This window comes from Xiphophorus maculatus, chromosome 9 (genome assembly GCF_002775205.1).
Source record: "Xiphophorus maculatus strain JP 163 A chromosome 9, X_maculatus-5.0-male, whole genome shotgun sequence".
NCBI classification, from domain to species: domain Eukaryota; kingdom Metazoa; phylum Chordata; class Actinopteri; order Cyprinodontiformes; family Poeciliidae; genus Xiphophorus; species Xiphophorus maculatus.
In genome coordinates, this window is record NC_036451.1 from 2,362,781 (window position 1) to 2,380,922 (window position 18,142).

The 18,142-nt window shown below is 34.6% G+C and overlaps 1 protein-coding gene across 9 annotated transcripts in view; it reads right to left on the reverse strand.

Annotated features, from left to right (window-relative positions):
* Positions 1–18,142, reverse strand: part of LOC102219363 (discs large homolog 1-like protein) — a 132,398-nt gene that overhangs the window by 31,035 nt on the left and 83,221 nt on the right. For all 9 annotated transcript variants that reach the window (XM_023339928.1, XM_023339927.1, XM_023339929.1 and 6 more), the window contains 8 exons: positions 16,166–16,216; positions 12,692–12,816; positions 12,195–12,364; positions 10,880–11,016; positions 10,579–10,723; positions 7,345–7,477; positions 4,903–5,059; positions 2,969–3,071 (listed from right to left, as the gene is read on the reverse strand). In XM_023339928.1, the coding sequence (XP_023195696.1) occupies positions 2,969–3,071; positions 4,903–5,059; positions 7,345–7,477; positions 10,579–10,723; positions 10,880–11,016; positions 12,195–12,364; positions 12,692–12,816; positions 16,166–16,216 (1,021 nt within the window). The remainder of the gene's footprint in view (positions 1–2,968; positions 3,072–4,902; positions 5,060–7,344; positions 7,478–10,578; positions 10,724–10,879; positions 11,017–12,194; positions 12,365–12,691; positions 12,817–16,165; positions 16,217–18,142) is intronic.

The following is an 18,142-nucleotide window of genomic DNA, read 5'->3' on the forward strand; positions in this document are numbered from 1 at the left end:
GATATCACAGATAGTCTCCTTATGATTCTTACCATAAACTCCCATGACATTTGCTTAATTTAACTAATTTGGAGCATTATTAGTTGATTAATTTGCTTTGTTTTATACCTGCACGCCGTCTTGTTGTTAATGCCTGTTCTCCAGTGATTGTTTTTGCATGAGATATGCTGGATGAGGCTTCTTTTATCTTTTATTCTTGTTAACGTTTCATACAATATTTATAGTTTCTCGCTCATTTGCAGGAACTCTTCATAGATCTAAATCCTAAAAAACAACAACACACACCCAGAAATGTACAGCTTAAAGTTCCAACCTGTATTAATGAGTTAATGTAAAGTGAATCGATCTGATCGATCAACTAATGACTAATTGATAAGTTTCATCATGTTTTTTCTGCGTTGACCTCTCCGCTTTCCTGTCACATCATCCTCACCTCTCAAAACAGAACGGAACAAAGTCCATTTTATCATCCCACATCGGACTCCGTTTGGACCGTTTTAACTTCCCGTTCTGGTACGGCTCAGTCGCCATCTTTAACTCTATATCAACAACTCCGCTTAAGTGGTGCCCTCTGCTGGACGGAGGCCAAACTACAACAGTGAAAGAAGGTTTAAGTGGAAATTATTAGCTAATCGACTGTAACTAATTTTAATCTAATAAACTATTACTTGACAATTAATTGTAGGTCAATTAATTGTTTGCATTTATATTTGCTACTACAGATAATTATAAACTTAGCCCTTGTTGGTAATAATGTAGAAAATGTATCAGATTATCAATGAACACTTTACTCTGGCTTGAGAGGCTTTGAAATGTTATTCTGAAATAATTACTAGCCCAACATATGATAGAATGGATAACAAAACATCTTCATAGCAATGTTTTAATGCTCAGCTTCATCCATGATGTTATGTATTCACATTTATTATGGTGACATAAATGTAAACTCCTGAAGCTAAAGTAAGCTCCATTTGAAGGCTGATGGCAAAGAACGATGTAAAGTTGAAAATGTATGAAAGTTAGAAATTTTTCAAACAGCATAAAAAAACAGAGGCAGCACTGAGATCAAAGTGAAAATCAAAGTGGCTTACAACAAAAGCACTCTGACTTGTTTAATTTCAAACACATCAGGTCATCTTGTCAGCTCTTAAATCATAGCTAAATATCACACTGAGAACAAAAACTGGTAATGTTATTATCAATCCTTTCAATTGCATCAATAAATCTAAATAAAATTGTTAAACTTCATTACAATACTGGTCATGTGCAAGCAGAGAGAGAACCACCTTTGTTACAACAAGCACTGGCTTTTCTGGCTGAATATTTCATGACAGCCTCAAACAAACACATCAGACACACATCTTCCTCCAGAAGAGACATTCCAGCACTAAATCAGGACAAATGTGGTGAAAATGTCTCTGTGTGTGTCCATTTGTAAATTGATTTATAACTGTGTGATTTATGTTCAACCCCCCACCGTAAACCACTCATTATTTACAACCTGGTTTCCTAGGTTACAGCCTTCAGGATGGACCTTAATCAACAACTAAAGGCAAGTCCACAGCAAGAGCAATCAGAGATTTTACTTTTGGATGTGTTTTCATCTTCTGTTGAAATCTCACATTGGTTAGTAAGCTTACGAGAAACTACAGAATGTTATTTAGATAGCTTTTGGCAAAAATATCAATCAATTTGACCACTTTTCATGGAAAGATAATTGGTAAAGTTGAGTTAAATTGGTTTGAAGTGTCTGCAAACTTTCGACAGGATTGAGAAGCAAAAAGTTCAGTTGTGTTCAAGTTGCAGAAATCTGGAGAAGGAGTCAAGATGAAGCTTTGAAACAAAATAGAACTGTATCAACGTTAAACATGGTAGAGGACACAACAAGCACTGTTGCACTGCACAAAGTGGCTGGAAAAAAATATTTGTTTCTATTTTAACTCAAGCTGGTTTTTTGATATTTAAACAATTTTAAACAACAATATTTTATTTAACCGAATGATGTTACCAAACACAAAGTTTCCTGTCATTAATTTTATTTTTTTATTTCCTTCACTCAATAATAAATATAAATACTTCATGTAAAAACTAAAACAAATTCTGAATGAAAAGGAGTAGAAGGAAGTATAAACTTATGATATCTGCCACCTATTCACATTAAAAAAAAACTTTCTATTCAGCTCAAAAGACTATGGCTGTGTTTACATTGAGCGTATAATTGCTTAATATCATACCCTAAAAATAAATTTGCAAAAATGCCAATGTGAAAAAAAACTCTTGTTTGTTGATAAAAAGATTTGGTGCTAGGATAAGGTGGTTTTGTAGCCGTATCGAAGTTGGTTGATTTTGCAAAATTGCAACAGAAACACTGCAACCGGATGTTACCACTGGCGCAAACCATGAAGAAGACAACAGGAAGTAGATGGAGTATCATGGCGTGGCAGGTTTTTTTAATGATTTATTATGTAAGCACATTATTCATGTGTAACTTTAATTGCATTCCTTATTTAATGGAAATATGGCAATTGCAAAATTATGTTGTTGTTTTTTTAAGTGGAAAATTGACAAAATGTTGCACATATTGGTGCTGGAAGAGTATTTTATTTAATTTTATTAATGGTGATCTTCTCAAATATAAATGCAGCATTTTTGTGCATTTGTTAAAAAATAATACCAGTGAATGTGACTGTAATATTCACAAAGCAAATCCAAACTTTGAATCCAAAAATGGCTCAAACCTTTACATGGCACTAATGTTTCTCTTTACCTTTACTCTTCAAAATAGTAATTCTACGTTTGACTAAATAATTTATTTAAGAATTTGAAATGTAACTTTTCTGTGGAAGGTTTACCCAAGAAAAAGACAAGTACGGACAGACCTAAAATATTGCTAATTATTTGGCATTCAACTCTTCTTCATCAGAAGCTGATTTAAAGGTTTACAGTTTCACAGATCTTTTCTACTTACCCTCAGGTCTGTACTGAGCTACAATAGTCACTGTTTGTCCAGCATTCTTTAGAGCTGCAGCTGCCTGCTCATGTGTTGCACTGGTCAGGTCCACCCCGTTCACCTGCACATACAAACACAAAACTCTTTGAGCCCAGATCCTAATATTCAAAGTGCATCTTAGTGGGTCAGTGCGTCCAGCTAACATCTATGCATTTACTACATCAAAATTATTCTCCAGAGTGCACTTGTATGAATAAATAATAACGTAACTCTATAGGGATATTAAGCACCTCTGCAATCTGGGGATTATATTAATCTTGAATCCCTTCTTAAGAAAATTAAAACCATTTTTCATTCGAAGCGTCAGCACCCACACTCCAGAAAATATGACTTCAACAAACAACCAGGCCTCAACTCCCACAGCCAAACAGGCTGCAGTTGGTTAGAATTGTCCATATTTTTTTTATTTTTCCATATTTCTTTAGACATTTAGAATACATCTAACAGAGGAATCCTGCAGGTTTTAAAATGGAATCCCGGCCTTTAAACTGTCACTGGTTGCCATGGTTACCTGCGTCCTGTGCTGTTAGCCAGCGTGTCGTCAGCGTTGTGTCCTGCAACTGTGATAAGATAAGTTGTCGTACAAAATTGCTATTAGTGAATGTCAATTTGGCAACTTATTTCACTTGTAAAATAAGTAGATTATTTAACTTACAACACGGGAAACATGACTTGTTATGACTAAAATGGAATCCCGATCTTTAAACTTTCACTGGTTGCCATGGTTACATTCTATGTTGCCGTTTTAACATTATTTAGCATGTCATTGCTGTACACTAAAACTGGAAGTAGAACTAGCATTTTTTCATCAATATTAAGGATTTTTTCACTTAGAACAAGCTCATACGTCTTCCTGAAAAGTTAAATAAGATTTAGTTTTGTCCTATTTCAAGTGTACGAAGATATTTGCTCTAGAAAATAGACCAAAAATACTTGTGTTTTTGCAGTGAGGTTCAATTGGCAGATTATTTCACTTATAACATCAAGACAAGTGTAGGGCTGTTGTAAAAGAATATTTTAGTAATCAAATACTCTATAGAATATTTTTACAATTATCCGAGGAATCGGATCTCTCTCGCTCTCTAAAACTGTGACAACGTCATTCCGACTCCAGAAAAGTTGTTGTAGTCCAACCATCTCGCCGCAAAGTTCAACAATCCTTATTTGTCCCCCAAACTCTGGCAAAACGCTGCACAATTCAACACCGTGCAGCTAGCACTTCACAACAACTCATAGGCGGAAATAAGAGCGCTGCCCTCCACAGATGATGATACATAATAAAACATCATTTACCGAAGCTTCGAGGCAGATATATTTTCCTTGAGGATTTTTAATAATCGAGGTACTCGAATCATTCGAGGAATCGTTTCTGCCCTAATCCAGTTACAGTTTATTTCTATAGCACATTTACAACAACCTCAGCTGACCAAAATGCTTCACAACAATCACAACATCACAGGTAGATAAATGATCAAATTGAAAATCAAATGAATTTTGGTAAAAATAATAAGACAAATATAAAATTGGCATAAAATACCAAACACTAATAAAAACCAAGATATCTTTAATTTCAGCTGCAGGAATTTACCAAAGAAGAAAAGAAAAAAACTCCAATCGGTGAAGTATTAATTATCTGTCAGTGAAGCTAGCACTTTTCCCTCAATACTAAGAAATTATTGACTTAAAACGACCTGAAAAGTTACTTGTAAGTTACTTTTGTCCTATTTTATGTGCACTACGGTATTTGCACTAGAAACTAGACCAAAAGTACTTGGTACGATTTTATATTTTTGCTGTGTGCGTGTAAGCTAAGAAGTAACAGAAGTAGAATTGTTGCCATTATAAATTATAATGGAGACCAAAACCGTCCTGGAAGAGATTTTAGTTCGTACCGATAGGATGCGGTCTCCTTTTCGGAGCTCGCCACATAGATCGGCTGGACCTCCAGCCAGGATGAAGGAGATGAAGATCCCCTCACCGTCCTCCCCTCCAACGATGTTGAAGCCGAGACCCGTGGATCCCCTCTGCAGAACCACTCGCCTGGGTTCTCTGAGAAAAACACAAACCCCAGAGCAGAGATGAAACAAATGAAAACAGCGTGTAGGATGACATATTCCAAAGAGTAATATGATAATAACAGGTGTGATGGTGATGGAATATTTCAGATGGAGGAAGAATTTCACTTTGAGGTTATGCGTTACGTTCACCAGCAGATGTCAGGATAACACTTTCTCAGTTTTTTGCAGTTCCTACAACTAACCATGCTTCTTACACACACTGCTAATTTTGGTATTATACAAAGTATTTTTATGTAATTAATATTTTAAAACAAAATCTAGGCCAGTAAACTTCCCCTCAAAAAAATGTACCTGTTGTTTAAAACAGTGCAAGACCGTGTTTATATTTTAGATTGACAATGATGTACAGATTCCTTTGACTAATTTTCTTTATTAAAATATTGTCTATTTAGTATATTAGTGAACACATAAAATCAAAGAAACTCTTAAGAAATAACCGTGCCCTTTTACTGCTTTCAATTTTTCTTTTTGGCAAAACGTTTTGGACACACCTGCATTTCCATTTGCTTCTTCAGGACACCAGTCACATCTAGAAGCTTAATTTGTATCACTAAAATACACACTAGCTTCAGTAAATCAAGTTTGTTGGGATGCACCAATATAAATATCTGGGCCAATATCAATATCCAGTTTTTAATATTTACCGATTTTATGACCGATAACTGATATTTACGGATACTACAAATATTTCACAGCCATTTTGACACCTTTGGAGGAAAATCCAACCAGAAACAGATAAAAATAAATATTGGTTATTCATATCGGCCAAGTTTTATTTATCGGACAATACCATATATTGTGCATCCCTGCATATTTTCAAATGTATTGATATTTATTGAAACACATTTACTGAACAAACAGTTGAGAAAAAAGGTGAAATATAACAACATGGGAACTTTTAGAAGGTTTTAAGCATTATTAGTTGGAACTTATTGTGACAACAATAAATCAAAATCCTATCATGTTAAGAAAATGATCATTTATGATAATAAATGCATTTTGGTAATCATAAATATCTTAGTACATTTTAAATAAGACAAAAATAATATGCAAGTAATTTTGCATATTATATGTCTTCATAACTAGCTTCTGTGAATGAAACAGTAATAAGATATAGAACTGGGAAAATATTACAACCAAATAAGTATTAAATGTTTCAATTTAAAAGTGGTTAGAGAAGGATTAAAGGTACTAAAATGGATTTAAGTGGACAATTTGTTAAATTTACATGACTACTGTGAGAAAATAGCAACTAGAGAAAAGCAGACGTCAAAATGACCATCCTGCTTTCAGTCTGGGTCTTATCAGATTTATTATAGTCGACGCTCGCTCATTGGCCCAAAGGTTTGTGACGAAATGAGTCATTTTCTGGTAACCACGGTGATGCCAGTGGAGTGACGAGGACTGGATGGGCTTTAATCCCTCCATTAAAATGGATTAAAGACAGTGGAGCAGCACTGGGAGGAGATCTGAGTGCGTTTGTGTGTATATGAGCACATATGTGACCTGAGTTTACACGCCGGACTAAAATTCACACAGCCATCTGCCTTTCACTGCTAACAACACACACAAGCAGCTGCAGAGTGGGAAGGAAATGATAGAGGTCACCGAGTTCATATAGGAACCTCAACAAGTCATAACTGGATAAAAAAAAACATGGTTTGGGTCAGAATAAATCTCTGAGAAGGATAATAAACAAACCAGAAAGACAAACAGACAGGCAAGCACAAAGAAAATGAGTTTAGATTAGATTGAAAATATATATAGATATTAATTGTGCAGATGATAAAACTTGGAGCCAGGCTTTATGACTGACGGCTACTATCCATCGCCGCCGTATCTTTCCTCATCAAAAGTTAGACAATAAAATGACAAGTTTGGTTTGCATTGTTGTCTGTTTGTGCAGCCGACCGCGCAGCAACATGTGACCATTTTAAAGTGAAATAAGCTTTAAAAAGCGATATTAGGTTACAGATGACTTCTTCTTCTTCTACTTCTTTTGTGTTTTATTGGCAGATGGCAACCAACTTAAGGTGCATTTACCGCCACCTACCAGACTGGAGAGCGGCCATCAATGATATTCAGAGGGAATTCAATAATACACACCTCAATGGCGAGTATGAGTGTAGGTTACAGATGTCCGTTTTCAGACTAGCATTAAAGGAGCGCATTGGTTTTTCTGATGTCCGTCATGGCGGAGCGGGCGGAGTTCTGGAGAGCGTGACGTCACGTGCAAGGGATCAATAATATTCTCACCTGGGAACGTCTTCGTCTGTCGTCAGGCTCCTGGGCAGCGGAGAGTATCTGGGCGTGGTCAGAGGGGCGGGGCTTACAGACTGGCTCCCACTCATGTACGGACTAACGTGGTTGTCCTGATGTGGGGAATATGCTGGTGGAAAACATAAGCAGCTTTTTAATCAAACAAAAATGTTTGAAGCATCATAATTTTGGAGCTTTAATGCAGTTTGCATTAAAAAAGCAACCTATATTAGTTTAAAACCATTAAAAATTTAAATATTTAATTAGATTCATAGAAGCAAAAACATAAAATATTTTGGTCTAGTTTCAACTCCAAATATTTTTGTATGCTTAAAATAAGACAAAACTAATGTTCGAGTAACTTTTCAGAAAGATATAGGATCTTGTTTTAAGTAAATAATTCCTTGATTATTTTATAACATGGAAAAATGATCTTAAGTGAAATAATCTGCCAACTGAACTATTACTTAGTTAAACAGGCGTCTATATCTTGTTGAATAGTTACTTGTAAGTTAGTTTTGTCTTATTTCACATGTATTAACATATTTGTGGAAGAAGCTAGACCAAAATTACTAAGTACGATTTTGTGTTTTTGCAGGTAATGATCTTTAAAAAATACATATCAGTAGGACCTCACTGCTGTATTAACCTAATTAAATTTAAAAGGATTTAATTTCTAAATAGAATCACTTGATATTTTATTAGTATTATTATTATATTCTTAATTATGCCTCACTGTCTGGTTCTGCTTCAGCTCCATTCTTCATGACACAAGAGTATCTTTGTAAATTAACTTGATTTACTTCATTTATTAAATCAGAAATCCCACAGATTCACCAGCCTTTTGACAAACTCCCTCTTACTTTCCAGATTTTAACTTTTTTTTTTTTTACAGCATGTCATCTTTTGACGTTTTCACCTTGAATGCTTTTGAGTTTATGATTCATGGGTGAGTCACTCTGACGCCTCACTATTCAAAGCCTTAAAGACTTCATGTGTAGGAGCAAACCTTCGCTCCTTCCTTTCTTTTCTTGTTTAACTTCTGATCTACCTGAATTCTTTATCATTTCAGTGGCGAGAGCAAAGTTTATGTATTATAATGACTCCTTAAATGATAAAATAATTTAGACAGAGTTTTAAAATGATTATGCAACAAACGTCTTTATGAAATAGTGCAAAAATTAACATTTATTGTGGGTTTTTCTAAGCAACATCTACTCCAGAGAAACAGTCATAATTCTTGAAGAATAATTGATCACTTTTATTATCAGAAAAGGCATAAATTACTTAAACTGGTTGGTTTTATGGCACAGAACAACTTTAAAACATATTAACAATGAGGCCATACCAGAAGTTTAATATTAGCGCTCCACTGATTCCAAAAACCAGCTTGATTTGGGTTTGGGATTATTGTTCTGTTGAAACACAAACCAGAAGTTCATTTCCTACCTCTGATTAATCCTTTGAGGGTTTTGGGGAAGTGGTGGATACTCCCAGTGGATAAATAATGAGAAATTTACACCCTGGGCAGGTTGCCAGTCCATTATAGGACAACGCAGAGCTACACACGACAAACAACCTAGGGGGAATCTAGACAGTGTGTTTTTGAACTGCAGGAGGCTGGATGACCCAGAAACCACACCAAGAACATGCAAACCCATTATGCTTTTGCTGTAAGGCAACAGTACTAAAAAGTGTGCCACAGTGTGGCAAAGGTTTCAACTAGAGCTGCACAGTTCACTGAACCGCAATAGTTTTTGGAGAAATAACATGAGCTACACTGCAATTACAAACGGCTGCTTGGAAACTGCCAAGTGTTATTATGCCTTGGATCTGTTATGTTTATCCATGAGACATTTTGCTTGTTAGAAGAACTATTTTAGTGGACGAGATGCTAATGCTAATTAAACTTTAGAATCTAAAACATCAGTTTCATGTTTCACAATAAAGCTAAATTTTTTCAGCTTGAGTGAAATTTGCAGCAGCCACATAGCTAAACCAAATGCTTCTGAGAAAAAGCTTCAAGGATGTTTGAAGCAACCAAGGTGAGGCTTTCAAACCCAAACTTCTTCCACCAACCGTCCAACATGGTGGTAGAAGCATCAGGATCATGTTCTGTTTAGCTTCCAATGTAGTAACTAAAGAAAAGTGATCAATATTCTTCAAATTTAGCTCAAACTAACAGCTAGACGGTTGAAACCTGGACAGAGCTTTGTGCTCCAACAGGACAATAATCTCAACAATTGGTAAGCAAAGGTAAAACAGGCTAAAACTGAACTTCTGGAATAACCCTGAACCACATGTTCCTGAACGCTCTACGAAGTCTAGTTTCTCTGCAGCGCTCTAAAAGACATGTGAACGTATGAGAGAGGATCACATATATTACTTTGTACACAATATGTAATTCACAATAAACTACAACAAGTGGCTCTTGTTGGCTCTTAAAAACATTGACTAAAAACTACAAAGAACAAACTATTTTTTTATAAAGTAACCTATTATGCTTTCTTGATCAGGTTAGTATATGTCTATGGGCTAAACAAAACATTTCATTACATTTTGTACACAAAATAATTTTTAGATAAGGACATCTTCATCTGCTCAGTTCTTGAGTTGCTAGGTAACAGGCTGGGCTACGGTGGGGTTGCTAGGTAACGGGCTGGACTTCACTGGGGTCACTAGGTGAGGTGCAATGCCTGCTAAATTGTGACGTTAAATCATGAAGGTTTTTGAAACAGATAATTTTCCAGACACATGAAAAAACATCAACTTAATGCCAAAAACAGACTATATGTGTTTTTAAGTGCTTGGGCTGTTTTTAGAAGCAGCAGAAACCAAATGGAAGTATAAAAATATTGCAAATGTGAATTTTGCATCATACGTCCCCTTCAAATATAGAGCCAATTAAACATGCAGGGTTTTTTTTGTTTTTATGGAACAATCTTATTGCATGCCCACAACAGAATGAGCCTTAGAGCACCAGTAACATTTCTTTTAATCTATTTTCTTGTCATTAGGTTGGGAACAATGTAGTTTTTAACATTACTTTTAAAATATATCCCGCTTCTTTCTGAAAAAATGCACTATTTTTTAAATTTATTTTAAAACCTAAAAAATAGAAAAAAATTCAAGTTCTTTAAAAATGACAAGTTGCCTTTAGTAGATATTTATTGATAAATTATTGGTTGACTACTCATTAGCTTGCAGAGCGAATTTGAGATTTGTACTCACAGTTGGTGACATCGGGTGGAGGGAAGTTGTCATTAATGAAAAGGGAGCTGTGTTTGGAGACACGGAGGTACACGACGTCCGGAGTGGACTTTAGTGCCGCAACTGCCTCTTCATGAGTCACTTCCTCCAAGCAAGAAGCATTTACCTTCATGGAAAATAATGTAAAACCATGATTAAACATCAGAAACAACACAGAAACAAAGCTATAAAATGTTTATGCCAGTGTAAAACAGTGAACTTGTGTCTGAATCTGGAACCTAAACGAGAAAACACGATAAAAAGAATAAAAAATGTTTCTTACAGCGACAAGTTTATCCCCTATTTGTAGTCGCCCGTCTTTGTGTGCAGCCCCTCCTTCGATAATTTTGGTCACATAGATGCTGTTGTCACCAGGAACGTGCTGGTTTCCAACACCGCCTGCTATGCTGAACCCTAAACCTGAGAGAAAACATCAACATTTAAAGGTCATGAATGAACTAAATGTTCCTTATCACTAAAAAGTTCATTAAATTTTAATGAATGTATTTAATGAACGTATGTATTTTAGCTAGACTTTTAGCTAATACTGGGAACATAAACATTTGAAGAACATCTGCTATTATTGCCTTATAGTGTTTCACAAGCTGTTTAAACTGATAATTAGCTGTTTGCTTTTTGAGCTGACTGATTTTACTTTTATTTTTGGTTGAAAAATACTCATGAGATAATTTGGATGACTAATGTTATATTTTTATTTTATTTCTCCATATTTTTAGAGAAAGCTATGAGTGAGAGCAAAAAAGAATAATATGTTGGATTTTTTCTTATTTTACACTTACATCTGGTCATTATTACTAAATCAGATACTATATTTTTAAAACGTGTCAAACTCAAGGCCTCTGGGTTACTTCAATTACTTGTGACATATTATGATAGGCTCAATTATGTGACTTATGTGTTTCCAGGCACAATCAAGTAACTATGTTACATTCAGCTTTAAAAATGCCGAATATTTCTATATAAAATATGACAAAGAAATTTCACTTTGTGATTTAGCGCCTTGAAATTGGACCTCTGTCTCTTTAAAAACTCCTGCTCTTTCTGAAACTCTGCCTTCAGGAAGTCATCACAACATGGCTCCTCTATTAACCCTTTGACATTTTAACCAGTATCATGAGCTCAACAGATGTGCAGTTTCACTAGGTGTTTGCTAATTGCACTGGCTAGTCTGAAGGAGCTGACTGGGGGAGGAGCTTCACCCTCGAGGGTGGAGCTAGGTCCACTCAGGCTGAATGGTTGCCATGGAGACTAAAGGATTTCTCAAACATGCAAGAAAGAGTCAAGCCAACACTCCTGGTATGTTTTTGATGAGGGAATAAAGTTAATTTTAATACAATTTCTTAAAGTTAATTTTCCAGTGAATGTGAAAAGATATTTAATATTATTTAATTTTCAGAAGTAATGCAATTATTTTAACAGATTTTTAATGGATAACTTTATAAATACATTTTGCCATAACATTTGAGGACATTCATAATCTGGATTTGGCCCAAATTTAAAATGAGTTTGACACCACTGCTTTAAGACAATAAGGTTTGTTTACTCCAGGGTTCGATGTGTTCCTAGCATTAGCTCACCTTTTGGCCCTTTGACCAGCTTAATATCCATGATCCTCTCAGCGAGGCTCCTCCGTCGTCGTATGCAGAGCCGGACCAGTCCTCCCGCCTCCTTCAGCGCCTCCACCGCCCCGCTGTGAGTCACCTCCCTGACGTCCGTGTCATTCACCCGGACTATGCAGTCATTCACCCTGCACAGCAACATTTTTTTTTTTTTTTGTTTACGTCTTCATCACCACTGATAAATTTCTCTTTTATTACATGGGCAAGATCTCACACCAAAATATTTAAATACACAAATTTAAAGAAGAATTTTTAGTCCAGGAGTTAATGTTTCCCTGAGGAATAAATTAGATGTGACACATCTAATTTTCTTAAGGCTAACTTTCTGTTAGCTACTTTTCAAAATTTCATAACACATTTAAATACCGTACACCAGGTACTTTATTTAAAATGTTGTCCTGATGCATTTTAACTCATGATGGTAAATACATTTAATTGAGCAAGAATGACTCTACCTGAGTCGTCCATTTTGGGCTGCAGCTCCCCCCGGGATGATTTTGGTGATAAAGATTGATGGGTCTTCTCCAATGTGGGGGTTATCTGTGCCTCCAGCAATACTGAAGCCCAGTCCTGAGTTACCCTGCTCATAAAAACAGAAACAGAGGCCATGTTGGTGGTAAAAATATTTATATGCACAATTTTTGCGTCCACAATAGTTTCACAGTTCTTAAAGTTTAAAAGTTTGGTTCTAATTTGGCAAAATCTCAGTTTGAAAGCAACAAGTGGCATGTTTGTAAAGCAGCAAACTGCAGAACAAGAGCAGCAAAAATATATTGTTTAAGTCCAAGTTTCAAACTAAAAATATAAGTGAATAAACATTAGACATATTCATTTTTAACTCAGAAATACAGTTTTTACTACAATGAATACACAGGTTCTTCTGAGGAGAAGAAGAAAATGAATGACTATCAGAGTAAAGCGATTAGAAAATGATAGGTTTGTGTTTTTTTGTACATGAAATATGTTCCAGTCTGTAGAAATAGCAGGCCTTTCTTTGCTGTTGTTCTCTAAAATAAGCTTTGTTGTTGTTTTTGTTCTTTTCTTCCTGATCTGACCTGTTGTTTTCTTCATCTGCTCAGTGTTTGGTCTCACAATCTGGCTGGAACTATTTTTGTTACAAAAGTAACGCGATCACAGACACATGGACGTCCAAAAAGACTTGGCACAAACCTCACTGAGCGGGTTCAGATGACAACATAATCACCACACAGGATTTGGGCTAGCCTGCCTAAAGTGACTGAAACACACTGCGGAATAATGATCATAAAAGTATTCCATATAATCCTGATGACATAGGAACAGCGCGCTTAAAATAATATTCTTTATGGTAAATCACTGGGTATCTGACAGAGGTCAAATGGAAACACGTAAGTTTTGGCACTATTCTTAAAGAATAAATTTAGGTAAAATTTAAAGTTGACCTATTATTCTTCCATTATGCTGAATCCAACTGAACAAACGCGCTCTAACTCATCTTGGGTTGCTAGGCGACAGGCTGGAATTAGCTGGGGTTGCTAGGTAATGGGCTGGATTTGGCTGGGGTCACTAGGTGAGGGGCAGTGACTGCTGTTTTGTGACATTACTTTCTGAATGCTTTCAAAACAGGTAATTTTCTAGACACCAAAAACATTAAATTACTGCCAAAAAGTGAATAAGTGTCTTTTTTAATGTTTTTAAAAGCAGTAGAAACACAAATGGAGGTACAAAAACATGAAAAATGCGAATTTTCTATTAATACACCCCCTTAAAATAAGATAAATATTAGATAAGAAACAATAGAAATAAAATTATGAAACAAGACTTCTCATTATCACTCATTTGTCCAGAGGATTAAAACTTCATGTTTAAAAAAATCTCACATGAACATGGATACCCTACAAAATTACGGTGTATATATTCAAAAACTGGCTTCTGTTTTGTCATTTATAACATTTTAGTTTACAAATGTCTGTTAGTTTGTAGTTTGTTTCGTTTTTTAGTTGTAGTGACATTTGAATAATCACTAAACTGGCTTTTCACAGATTGATAATCTGTTAAATCATACTTTATTACATGAACGTGTCCAGGGTCTGCAGGTGGAAATGTGCATTTTTTGCTGTAATGTACCATGCAGCTCTCCTTTTAAAAGGTTAATGGTATGTTGTACATTGTTTCCGTGTAAATAAATAAACAGTATAAACAGAAAAACAATGGCAAATCCTAGTCCTGGGAATTCTGAATCGATCTGAAATGCTCGAGAAATTGATTTCAGTCTATTTAATTTAAACAGAATTTCTAGTTTCTGAATTAAAAATGTTTTCTGAATCGAATCAGACACTAAAATATTCACATCTCTAATAAACAGAATGTAAACAACTTAATATGACCTACCAAAATCATATTTTGTGCGAATAAATGCATATAAATTTGTACAATATTTTTTTATTTTTGCTAAACAAAAAGTCTAAAACAAGCCCTACCCAGAACAGATACTCTTTGTAAAACAATTTCACACATTGACGTTATTATTTTACTCTGTCCCCATGCGCCGTCATGGATTTAAATCCAGCGTAACGTCTGCGGCTGTGTTTGCGTGTGTGTGTCCGTGGTGACTTTAAAGCAGATTCAGCCAAGCAGACAGAACCAGGTCACAGGAGAATGGAGCGATAGAGAGAGACACAGAATGACGGCCTTGGGGAAGAGATAAAGGGAATACAATCAGGGAAGAGGGATCGCTGAGGCCTTTGAAAGGAATGTGGGTGATGATGAAGAAGAAATGGAGAGGGCAGCGGAGAAGGTTTAGAAATGGACAAAAACACTTAGACTGAAAGACAGAGGAGACAAATAATAACATGAAGGTAGAGGAGGAACGATTTGGACATGAGGGAAAAGGAAGTTCTATATTTGAATGACGTAAACAACCATGAAATGTTTGACAGAATGGCTAAAATAGGCTGCAAAAATATTCATATTCCTTCAACTAATTCCCCTTTTTGCATGTTCCTATGGAAACCCATTTTTGCCATGAAAGAAAGAATAAAAGTCCATCAGGAAGTCATAAGTTTGGTTTTCAGTCAAATTTTTTAGATTTAAAGTCATAAATATGAGATAGAAAGTCATAATTACAACTTTGAAAATGGAAATTATGACTATGAATTTCATAATCATGACTTTGAAATTTAAAATTGACAGGATCTCCTAATTATGACTTTGATTATGACATTCAATGGCATAATTATGACATTGAATGTCAAAATTATAACTTTATAGCTCATAATCATGACTTTGAAAGTTAAAATTATGACTTCGAATCTCATAACTATGACTGTCAATGTCAAATTTTGACTCCCTGTTGGGCTTTTATTTTTAATTTCAGGGCATAAATGGGCTTCCATACATTTTCAACCATCACTGAAAATAAATAAATAAAAAATGAGCACAATGTTAGTTTTCCTCCATAAACAAAATGGTTGTGGACCAAAAAGTTAAATTTTGTTCTCATCAAGAACTTTAAACATGTAAATGGTTTTTCTATTTATTTTCAACAGCAGCTTTCCCCCCAACTCATCAATAAAGGCAAAATTTTTGGAGAATTTTCCTGTCAACAAAAGTTTCTCTGCAAATACTCCAAAGTTACCATAACTCTTTTGGCTACCTCTCAGATTAATTTTCTCCTTTATGTTATTTTGTTTTTTTGTTAGCTCTTTTTATATCAACTTTTCAGATTGGTATAATTTTCTTTCCATTTTACACAGACGTATGTGGTTGCAATGCAACAAAATGGAATGAGAATACATTTTCAACACTGTGTACCCACCATGTCAGACACAAACCGCTCTTCATTACAAAATTAACGACAACAGTGTTTGGAAAACTTTAAAAATTGGGTTTTTTGTTTTCTTTTTGGTGTGTTTTTATGGAAAATAGAAATTAATGTAATATTATCTTACCCTTTCCAGTGTGATTTCCTCATACCCATAGTCTGCTTCTGTTCCATTGACCTGTGAGACAAAGAGAAACACTAATAAAAACCTGCATTATTAAAATAATACATTACTACTTTATTAAGAAATTCAAAGACAGTTCTGTCTGAAATTAAAATGTACCATGACTTTGATTCCCAATAAGTTGTTATTTATGCATATTTAAATTAAACATATTTTATTTTTGTTTCAGAAAATTTAGCTGTGAAAGTTTTTAAGCAAAATGTGAAAAGTTTAAAGAGATATTAAAATTAAATCCATGCAGTCCAAGTAGAATATATAACAGAAAAGGCATTTTCACTTTGTTTTGTTTTTTTTAATCAAAGTTTTATGTTTTCTAAAGAAACTTTAAAGTAAAGGTGGCTGATATTGGTATATTAATTGTGATAATAAAAGTGAGTAAAGTATCTATAACTGCAGCCAAATCCCCATAAACACAAATACTGCTCTTAAAGAAAAATGCACACTTTAAAACAGGATTTTTCAGGACATCAATAACTAAAAATGTTGGATTCTTATCAGTAGACTCCTAACAGTAAATATATTTAACTGCATTGTTGAATGCTTTGATATTTATTGATAAAATAAGAATTAAAAAAATAACAATTCAATTACTTTGAGGATTTTCAAACATCCTAAATTGTAATATATTATTGTCATAATTAATCAAAATTTTTATGAAGAACTTTTTCACAATAATGATATGATAGAAGCATATGTCACAATAAGCAATAAATCAATAAATCACATGACCAATTAAAATGAACTCAATAATTTCCATTTGCATGATTTAATGTTTTTCTATTCCAACCAAAGATTGGTTGGACAAAACATGTTTTGGTCTCAACTAACTCCTTTTTTAAGGGAGAATTTTGCTTACAGAGACTTCATAATTAATTTTATTTGTTGTTTCACTTGTTTTGTTTATTTATTTTGGATATTTAGAATGTCTTCTAGATCCAGTGCTAAATGTTCATCAAAATTTAAAGTTGATCAATCTCTGAGAATGTGTTCTTGGATTATTTTTCCATTGCTATTATATCAAATGAAAATGGCCTCAAAACCATAATATTATCGTTTATCACGATAACTTCTGGGACAATTTATCGTCCAGCAAAAATTGATACCTTTACAGGCCAATCTATAGTTATTCTGTAAAGATACATTTCAAACCAGAGACAAACATCTCCGGCTTTGCTGTTGTATAGTTTTTTTCTGTTTTGTTTTGAATCTTTTTTAAACCTACTGAACCCTTTGAGACAAAAAATAACCTTTTAGGATAAATATAATGTAAGATCTTGATGTCTCCTTTACTGTGTTTTTCAGCATTACTTTTATTGTTAAAAAAGTGACATTTTGTGCAATTTAGCAAAAACAAAGCCATCAGTGAAATCAACTAGGGTAATAAACTAAAACGAAACATTTACATTGACCTAAAAGAAACCAGAGTATTAACTTGATCAGATTATTTGTACACTCACACAGGTCACACATTAAAGATTATGAAAGTGAATTTAGATAATATTTATGAATGACGTATAAATCCTGACAAATAAAATCCCTAAAGCGTCTCTGACGTCACGTTTAAAAGTGTCACTTAGAAACGTCGACTGTGAAAAATGTGTCGACGTCGTTCAGTCCTGCAGAGATACCAGGCTGTAGATTTCTGAAGCTACTGAGAAGCAAACATAGATATGTTTTTTCAGACATGCTCTACATTTGGTACTGAATGTCTTTTTCAGATGCATAAAGTGGAGCAAACAGGCGCGCACACATGCAGTGGTCAACTGGCGTCCCAGGGGCCAATGTAATCCGCCCGGCTGTAATCTGTGTCTTTGTGCAGTCAGATTACTTTAGATTTTATATTTTTGCTATTTTAAAACCTCCATGTGTTGTACGCCTGTACTCCATTTTGACTGAACGTTGCAACTTAGTGACTTAATA